The sequence below is a fragment of the Pangasianodon hypophthalmus genome, chromosome 28, assembly GCF_027358585.1.
Source record: "Pangasianodon hypophthalmus isolate fPanHyp1 chromosome 28, fPanHyp1.pri, whole genome shotgun sequence".
NCBI classification, from domain to species: domain Eukaryota; kingdom Metazoa; phylum Chordata; class Actinopteri; order Siluriformes; family Pangasiidae; genus Pangasianodon; species Pangasianodon hypophthalmus.
Window position 1 is genome coordinate 15,871,274 of NC_069737.1, and position 10,620 is coordinate 15,881,893.

Genomic DNA, 10,620 nt, shown 5'->3' on the forward strand with positions numbered 1-10,620 from the left:
TGAAGCCTGGAAAAGCCAGAGAGCTGCTGCCAGGCCCTGAAGCAAGGTCTCGAAGCCTCAAACTGCTCCAAACTGCTCAATAATGGCGTACAATGGTTGACCCTGACCTCTGACCCCGCCTCCTTCCAGACTGGGATTTGTAAAAGAGCATGTAATTGTATTGTATACATGTGTATAAGTACAATGACAATAGAAACACAATAAAACTCTTATTATTTGTGATTGATCCACTCTAGAACCTAGGGTCTGGTTCAAGAATCTAGATAGAAAAGCAGTTCTAGAGACAGTAAAGATGTAATTCTATGCTAAATGGTTTTACACCAGTAATATTATACCAGAATAGATAATGATAAAAATATACTACAGAATGACATGTTGTGCTTTTTATCTCTTTATTGTTACATTTAATGTTGTGAAAAGTCCATGAAACGAGTTAGTTCCTGTTTTCACTTACGTTATAGCAGCTATAAACAGTCGTTCCTTCACCAGCCTCTCTTTTTTTCTCTCTCTTGAAGTTAATAAGATAAAAATAACGCAGCTTGTCATGTTCCTGAGAAACTGCAAAGAAGCGTAAACTCTTCTGTCCTGAAGACGTCAGAAAACTTAAAGTTACAGCTTTACCTCTGACTGTTACAAAGCGCTGACACTGGAGACTCCTTCCAGAAATGCTAAATAAACATCTCCTTACACGAATCCAGAATTGAGCAGCACTGCGGCATAAAATCTTCAATTTTTTTATCTTTTATTCTATTTAAGAACTATTAAACTCTAAAGCTGTGTCAATCAAGAAGGTTGCGTTGAAATAGCGCTGGGGTTCATGTGGGTTTTTTTTGTTCCTTTCCTTTTAACAACCTCCTGTCCATTAAAGAGCAAGAAGAAAAAGTGAAAGAACAGACCAGTGAGAGGGATAAAACATCTCGCTTTGTTTTCACAAACCATCGTAACTTGTTCATTGCACAAAAAAAGCATCAATTCTAATCAGTTAAGTACACCTCCATATAAACCTGTCCTTCTTATTTAACATCTTTTGTCCCTAATCAGATATTCAGTAACCTTTCACCTCTGACCGGTGACCTTGCAGTGCTACAGAAAGAAGAGACCAAACCATCTGAAATCGGTTTAACTGTCTTTAATTCCTGAATGAGCTCCAGAACATTCTGGAAAGATCTTGCTTTGGGTGTGTGTGTGTGTGTGTGTGTGTTTGTGTGTGTGTGTGACATGAGAAAACAAGAAACAAATCAAGTATGGCTGTGAAAATGAAACAAGAGCAGAATTCAGAATTAGAGTCAAGCCAGCTCGAAAACTCCTATATGAAAATATTTTCAGGATAATTCAGTGTCTTGAAAATAACTTCCTTTTTTTGACAAATTCTATAAAACTGTAAAAATATACTTTGGAAATAAATAAATATATAAAATAAATATATGTATTTAAAAAAAACATAAATTATAGACTAAAAATGAAATGTTTGGTAGAGGTTTGATGGCAGTGTTTGAACAGAACAGAGTCTTGACAGTGATGGAAATTCCTTCAGAAGCTTTCCAGAAAGTTCAGTAGTAGATCATTGACTGTCCCATCGTTTTCCGATACCCAAAAGATGCTGCTTGAACAGGGAACTTTTTCCTGATCCCTTTCCGTCTCCATTTCCACGAATCAGGAGTGTCTGACAATGTCCTTGTTTTAAAGAATGTTCCAGAAGTAGTAACATCTTCCCAGAAGAAGCTCCATCCACTTGACCTGATCTCTTGAATAAAGTTGCCTCACTATCTCAATGTTTTCTAACATGCCACCTGAGCCACCTGCCTTTCTCCAGGTATTGTCCCAAACCAGGGTAAGGAATGGCTCTTAGGGATGTACAACATCCTTTCTGTCCAACAGGCTGATTACTGAGTCAATATAACCCTAGATCATGGTAGATCTTTCTAGAAGTGCGTCCCCTTGACTTGGCCAGTTACTCTCCAGGATGGAGGGTTCTGTGGAGATCTTTCCTAGATGTCTTCTCAACCCCAGGGACATTTTTTGCTCCAACCAGAAGGACGCGTGGCTGTTGTGGATGTTGGATGTATAGGTCCAACAGTTTTGCCTCAGCTGGACAAATAGTTCATTTTCTGCACCAAATGAGGGCAGCTTTTTTTTTTTCCATGTATCTGCCTCCATACAGCCATACAGTTTCCCACCAGAGTAGTCTTCCATTCTCCAGAAACCGTGATGGATGTTCGGTGAACTTCAGGTCCAACAGTTAGACCATCTTACCCCTGACAATGACAAAGACAAATCCCTCTTGGAGTCTGTCCTCTTCCACCAGAGTGACCGTATATCCTCCAGAAAAAAGGGATTTATGGATGTTTGGTATTGTTTAGTGCTAACAGATTATCTGCTCAATTGTACCCACCAAAATGGCAGATCATTCCAGGAGTGTATCTCCCAAGCTGGAGTAATCTTATATACCCCAAACCAAAGGGCTTTCATTGATGTTCAGCCTCGCTGAGACCCAAACCTCGTCTCAGCGTTGTCCCAGGGTGTCTTTGTAAAGCTCGGGCACGCGGTCAGGGTCGACAGGTCGTGGGAGGAAGTGCGTGAAGCGCTGGTACCTCCTGGATCGAGCGCCGTCTCGTGAAGTGCCGTCTTTGTTTAGAGCGACGAAGTAGTGCGGCCCTCGCTCACCGTGCCGGTAGAGGTTGGACGAGTAGGTGTTGTACCAGTTCTCCTCGAAGTGTTCACGGAAAACACACTCTGCCGTCAGCTTTTCCTGGAGAAGATAAGAAGAAAAGTAGGAGGTTAGTGACAAGGTTAACGAAGGTGACTTTACATCTGCCCCCTGTTGGTTGATTCAGATTATTACCTTATGTGCTAATGTTGGTTAGGCTTCAGATTAATTAATAATTAATTAAATAAAATAAATGTAATTCGTTTTCAAGGATGATCACACTTACCGAGCCGTACAGATGCCCTTTACTGTCCATGGCCAGGTAGAAGCCACTATCAACCCCACGGATGCTCACTAACCCCACAGCCAGGCTGATGAACTCCAGAATACCTGCATGAGAAAAGAAAAAAAAACGAAAGACACATCGTTAATTTCAAAATCATATTTATATATAAAACACAAACAGTTCAAACAAAGGAGCTGAAGGAAGGAAGGAAGGAAGGAAGGTGGAAATCTATCAAGTGAAGAAATACTGCAGTAATATTAAGCTGTATATAAGCTACAAAATAAAGATGCCAGATAAAAAGGTACTTTTCCTTTCTATGTGTGGTACCCTTATCTTTATTTTTTTTACTTTTAATATCTTTAATCTATAAAGGTCCTCTACACACACCTTCCAGAACTAACGGTACAAATGGGGTACCTTTAAGTGTACCACTGCCACTCAGTGCCCTTTTTTTGTATTTGTATGAATTTCTCATGAGATAATATTTATAGTGTAAAGCAGCACCTTTATATACACTCTGACAAATAAAGGTACCAAAGGGTACTTTTCCTTGTCATGCAATGCGTGAACCATCAACAAAATATTCGGCGCTTTTAGTGCTCGGGTCTTTAACCGATTAGATTTACCCTTTAATAATGTTGTTATTGTGAGAAACTCACATACAGATAAAGCTGTACTTTGAGATGGTACCTTTAAGCGTACACCTTCTGTACCTTTAGTATAGACATGTGAGTAGTAGAGCTTTAACGCTTTACTCTGAAAGGTACTCAGGTGCACTGTGTACATGCTGTCAGGTGAAAGATATGGTACATAATAAAGGTACAAAAGATAAGCAACAAGGAAAGGTACTGTTTAGTACCCCTTTCTACTGAGAGTGCTCTAATCATAGTAATAATCTACATACATTTAGAAAAGCGTGATGTAATAATAATAATAATAATAATAATAATAATAATAATAATAATAATAATAACTTCAAGTAGAGTTTAAGGGTTAAGGATTATTAAAGATTAATTGATAATTAATTAATAATTAAGTAAGAATAGTGATTTGTTTTGTTTCCGTACCGAATCTGCTGTGGTCCTTCCTCGTGCCCTGCACGGTTCCGTCCGGTAGGATCTCCAGATGGAACCCGGTTCTGCAGTAAAGCTGCCGCCGCCGCAGGACGCCGCGGAGGTGCGCGAACTCTGCGGGGGGCGAGAGCGCGCTGCGCGAGAGCCGCTCCGCCGCCGGGGCCAGGTGCGCGTGCAGGAGGAGAGAACCGGGAGTCGCGACGGAGACGTGTGAAGAGAATCCGCTGCTGCTGCTGCTGCCGCCGCTGCTACCGGGACCACCGACCACGAGCGCACCCATCATCACGAGAAAAGTTACCGGAGAGCTGAGTGTGCGTGTCTCTGTGCGTGTCTCTGTGCGTGTCTGTGTGCGTGTGTGTTCTCTAGTCTGCTTAATAAGACTCCTTATTCCTGACGCACGAGCCTTTAAATACGTCCCGTATGCAAATGACTCGCGCTCTTGACGTATGCAAATGAGCCCCCCGGCTCACTGATCTCCCGTTTGACCCGTTAACTCCTCCACCGTTTGATCCTCCCTCGCGTTTGATGATCTGACGGTTTCATCTCGCGCTCATCATCCATCATCCATCATCCATCCCATAACACACACACACACACACACATACACACATATACACACATATACACACGCGCGCGCGCGTCCGAGATCTATAGGTGTATGTTGTTTTAAAAAATAAATACATACATACATAAAAAGTGGTGCACGAGCGAAAGGAAAAAAAACACACACGTGCAAAAGAAAGTAAGAAAGAGAGAGAGAGAGAGAGAGAGAGAGAGTGGATGTGTTTTCTGCAGGTCGCAGATGAAGAAAAGGAGGAAGGGATTGGAAGAAAAAAGAAAAAAAAGAGCTCGCGCGCGCTCCCCAACCGAGCGGCTACGGAAAAGCGCGTGGCCTGGACGGAATCGTGAAGCGGCGCGCGAGACAGCAGGTGGAAGCGAACGGGAGAAGGAAGAAGTGGGAGGGGCTTAGAGAGAGAGAGAGAGAGAGATAGAGAGAGAGAGAGAGATAATAATACTAAAACCTCTTTCCCGTTTATTTTTATTTTAGTTTGCACGTGGAGGTGGAACTTTACGCACCTCTACACTCTGAAAATTGTTCCTCAAAGGTTCTTTAGATGGTTCATGGTTCTAGCCTTTCAAAGGGGTGCTGCTTTAAATCTTATGTCAAAGAGAACTCTATTGTAGGGTTCTACACAGAACTTCTGATAAAACACCCCATTAGGGTTCTCCATTTATCAAAATAGATTTTTAAACACCATATTAGGGTTCTTCACTCTGCACTACACTCTCAAAAATGGGTTCTTCAAAGGTTCTTTGGATGGTTAATGGTTTTATCCTTTCAAAGGGGTTCTTCTTTAACCCCTGGAGAGAACTCCTCTGCTGTAGGGTTCCACAGAGAACCCTTAAGGTTTCTACTGAGGGATAAATCAAAGAATAATATAAGGTGAAGATTAAAGAAGAGTCTATAAAAGACCTTTAAACATTCCAAGGACCATTGAGGAGGAACCATTTTAAAGCAGTTCTACTGGAAATCTTTTCATTTAGAAGAGAACCCTCTGTTGTAGGGTTCCACCAAAGACCAAACCAATTAATAAGGAGTTCTCAACTTCTCAAACATCTGACAAAAGAATCCATTAGGGTTCTCCATTTACCAAAATGAATTTTGTTAAAATCCCAGTTAAATCCAAGGTTCCTGAAGGCACTTTAAAAGGGGTTCTTCAAAGGTTCTTTGGATGGTTAATGGTTCTTGCCTTTCAAAGGGGTGCTACTTTAAACTTCTGTCAAAGAGAACTCTATTGTAGGGTTCTACACAGAACTTCTGATAAAACAACCCATTAGGGTTCTCCATTTATCAAAATAGATGTTTTAAATCCATATTAGGGTTCTTCTAAAAATTATTTGTTTTAGGAACCTTTGCAATAAGGTTCCTGAAGGCACTTCTAAGAGAAACCAGACCTCTTTTCACCACTCTTAAAACAGTTCCTCAAAGGTTCTTAGGGGTTTGTTTCAAAGGTTAATGGTTCTAGTCTTTCAAAGGGGTTCTACTTTAAACCCTTAGTCAAAGAGAACCCCTCTGTTGTAAGGTTCCACATAGAACCATTAAGGTTTCTCTAGAGGGATGAAGAAAAACCAAAACAATAGATGGTGATGTTTAAAGTAGAAACAACTGACCATCCAAAGAACCCTTGAGGAACTCTTTTAAATAAGTTCTACTTTAAACCTTTTTGTGAACATTGAAGCTTTAAAAAAATTATTAAATATGAGCTTTAAAAAATTATTAAAGTTCCAAACTTTAGGGGTTCTGCTATAAACCTTATCTAAAAGAGAAACAGAAACAGGAAACAAAAATCACACTTTTATAGAAATAAAAGACTATTTGTAAGGGTTCATGACATAATTAATGGTTCTTATCGTTCTCATAAGGTTCTACTCAGAACTCTTTAGAAGAACCTTTAGAAGAACCTTTAGAACTAAGGAACTAAGGAAAGGGTGCTAAATAAAACCTTTTTTCACAGAGTGCGTTTAGAGAAACACTTCGGTGTAAATAGACATGATAAAGAGAACATGTGCAGGTTTGAAAGGAAAACAAGACAGATGTGTTGCACATCTGTGCATCAGCCCCCCAAACCCCCCCCCCCCCCCCCCCCCCCATCACCCCTCCTCTCGCCCCGCCCCCTCAGCCCCTCACCTCTCACAGCTCTTTGGTCTAATTTGCCCTTTGAATAAGAGAATCAAAGAGTCGAGAGAATCACTTCAAAGTGAATCAGTGTTGTTTCTGAGTCATTAAGAGCGAAACAGAGAAAAGAAAGAAGACACACAAACTCCTGAGTCTCTGATCCAGGCTCGGAAAATTCCCCAACACGAGCAGATAACAACATGTTCAGGACTTAGATATGAAAGTCTGCAGTTCTTACTTAAACACTCAGGTATTACAGCCTTTACATCTCAAATATATAATAATCATTTTATTAAATTAAATTAAATTAACCTTTATGTGCTAATATATAAATATTACTCTTATTAATCCTAGATATAAGATCACACTCACACACACACACACACACACACACATATATACGGTTCTATACAGAGTTCTATATATTATTCAAATATTTAATATTTTTATATTATCATGTAATGATTAGTTTTTTTATTTAGTCTATATGTTAATGAATATTTAATCTTTATGGAATCTATTATATTTCTAATACTTGAATGAACACTTTGCAATTTTTGAAAAATGTTCTATAAATAAAGTTTATTGTTTGCATATAATATAATATAATATAATATAACGATATTAATATTATTATTATTATTATATTATTAATAGTTAAGTAGAGATATGACAGATATGAATATGCATTAAAGCTATATTGTCATATGCAAATTCTTGTCATAGCATGCTTATAGCTATTATATAGTATAGCTAAAAGTATGAAATGTGACGTCATACCATGCTTATATATAGCTGTAGTATAAAATATGAAGAGACTAGTCACTATATGTTTATATATCAGTGTAAGTATGAAATGTGACGTCATATCCTGCTTATATATAGCTATAGTCTGAAATATGTAGTCACTGTATGTTTATATATAGCTATAAGTATGAGATGTGACGTCATAGCATGCTTATATATAGCTATAGTCCGAAATAAGTAGAGACTAGTCACTGTATGTTTATAAGTAGTTATAAGTAAGAAATGTGACGTCATAACATGCTTATATATAGTTACAGTATAAAATATGAAGAGACTAGTCACCGTATGTTTATATATCAGTGTAAGTATGAGACGTGACGTCATAGCATGCGTATATATAGTTTAGTTATAGTATACAATATGAAGAGACTAGTCACTATATGTTTATATATAGCTATAAGTATGAGATGTGACGTCATAGCATGCGTATATATAGCTATAGTATACAATATGAAGAAACTAGTCACTGAATGTTTATATATCAGTGTAAGTATGAGATGTGACGTCATAGCATGCGTATATATAGCTATACGTGTGGAGTATGACGTCACTGGTCACTGTATGTTCATATAAGAAGTATTAAGCAGACTGTAATGCACGCGCCTAAAGGCCCGGCTGCGCGCACGAGCTCGTTTCTCTTTCGCTCATATGCATTTATGAATCTGCCTCAAACCAAAATCGATGCAGAACAATAAAAGAAACTCCGGGACGAAGCGGATCGATGGAGTTAAAAAGTCCGAGCGAAAAAAAGCGCGTGACGTGAATCGTTCTCCGGGGGTCAAAGCGCCTTAAACGGAGGGCACGCGCCGGGGGTGATTTTGCATAATTGTTCATCACGGGGTAAAAAGGGGCACAAACAGGGGCAGAACAGATGCGACTTCTGAATTATACAACCATAATGTCTTTACGAGGCTAGTCAAGCGTGTGATTTTTATTATCTATCTATCTATCTATCTATCTATCTATCTGTTTATTTATTTATTGCACGTGATTATATATACCTGACCTGCATAGAGGGATCACACACTCACACACACACACACACACACACACATGAGTGCACGTGATTGCTCTGGAGTTTCATAATATCACAAAAGCATAAAATAGATCTGATGTCTTGTAGAAATTAAACTCTGAATTTCCATCATTTGTTTTATTTAAACGCATATAACGCATTTTAAGGTTATATGTTTATGTTATAGGTTTTTTTTTTTGTTAGTTTTGCCAGATTATATTTCCTTATTATTATCTATAAAGCTGAAGTTTTTCACAGAACGTGTTATTTGTGAGATCCGTCAGCATTTCGACACGTTTCTGGGGACCGCTCATGTCTCCGAGTGCTTATATAACGCAAGATTTTACCAAAAATAATATCGTAAAACTTGAAGTTACAGCTTTACGTCTGACTGTTACAAAGCGCTGACACTGGAGACTCCTTCCATAAACGTTACATAAATGTCTCTCTAGTTTTTAAATCTGTTTATTATTAGCGTCCACTGTACGAGTTCCTGTGAATGAGCTGTTACTATAGCAACCATAACGTATTAGAACGAGTGCATTAATATAAACCTGTGATTTGTTGTTATAGAGAATTAATCAACACCTGACGACCAATCAGAATCCAGGATTCAGAGGCGTTCTGTATAAGATGGCGTCGCTACATCAGCTGTACGGTTGCTCTGTATCGCTCCTGAGTAGGAGTAACAGCTGTACGAAAGATTTGCTTTTTGATTGGAGATTAGATTAAGATTGGCCACGCCCCTTTCGCTGTGTTTAGCGTCTAATACAAACTTCAGAATAGTAACAGAAAACAGATTTTACGGTTTTGTCTCTCATCTGAGTTTACTCGCAGAGTCAAACAGTAACGTTTAAACAAGAGAATCTCGTTGAATCTTAAACATCTTGCTACTGGTTCATATAAGAAAAGTTTATTTACAGTGAGTTAATTATAATAAACAAACAAACAAACAAACAAACAAATAAATAAACAAATGGTGGAAGGTTACTAGTCTAGCTAACCAGACTGCTAATGTTTATAGCTCGCATATACATTATGTACGAAATAAAACACTCTGTGTGTGGTGCTGTTTCAGGAAAATAATCAATGACGTGCTGTGTGATGAAGCAGAGTCCACTCTGAAGCTGATTAGTTTCCTCTAACAGCACCACACACAGAGTGTTTTAGTCCTCGTGTATGGCAACGGTTTGAATGTTTAACGTCTAACAGTACAGATGATTATTATTATTATAATGTTCATATGGAACACATTGTTATTCTTTACATTATACATGAGTGAAGGCTTGTAATGCTGATGCTAATGACCGACAGAAATGTGCTCGTTTCACACATATTAAATCCCGCTTTTATTCCAGAGGATAAAAAAGTCCAGGCTTTTGAACAACTCCGAGTGATAACAATATTTATTAAACACTGGAATGGTGTTTTTATCTTACTGCTGTTTACTTTTAATGGCCCTGAGTCACTTAACATCGATCAAAGAGACAAATAAACAAAGCTAACATCATCTGACTAGCCTATAGCCTACAGCGCTAGCTAGAACTAGCTGCTTAGCATGTTTATGTTTACGTATTTGTCAAGGATCATAAAATTTTTTTATATATATATAATATTAATTTTTAGAGAAATAATATAAGATGAGAAAATGAATCTTGGGAATTTATTCAGACTGTTAACACATCTGTGAACAAAATCAACAAAATCACTTGTAAAGTTATTAGCTAATTAGCCTAACCTGTGTTCATCAAAAATGCATATAAATAACATTTAAAAAATTACATTATAGCCTATTTATCTGTTATAACATCCATATGATTGTCATTTTAATCTAATATTTATATATTTGATACATTTTTAATATCAATAAAAGAGAGAACTTGCTAAATGCTAACATTCGCTGATTTTTTTTTATACATAAATATAAATTTATATGCAAGAATCCTTTACTGTAATTTTTTTAGACTATAATTCGTATGTTATGTCTTTGATGGACACAAAAAAAAAAAGACAACAATCTTTGAAATGTCCGAAATTACTCTCAGTGTATGCTCTGATAAAAATGCTAAAAATCTTTCTCTGTGGCTTTTGTTTTTTTTTTTATTATTATTTTAT

At 37.8% G+C, this 10,620-nt stretch overlaps 1 protein-coding gene across 1 annotated transcript; it reads right to left on the bottom strand.

Moving 5' to 3' along the window:
* Positions 1-1,121: 1,121 nt before the first annotated feature.
* fgf20a (fibroblast growth factor 20a) lies at positions 1,122-4,653 on the bottom strand. The gene is made up of 3 exons (XM_026947706.3): positions 4,001-4,653; positions 2,934-3,037; positions 1,122-2,749 (listed from the first exon to the last, which is right to left on the bottom strand). Exons 1-3 carry the CDS (start codon positions 4,287-4,289, stop codon positions 2,504-2,506), a joined length of 639 nt encoding a protein of 212 aa, XP_026803507.1. The 5' UTR covers positions 4,290-4,653; the 3' UTR covers positions 1,122-2,503.
* Positions 4,654-10,620: the final 5,967 nt, after the last annotated feature.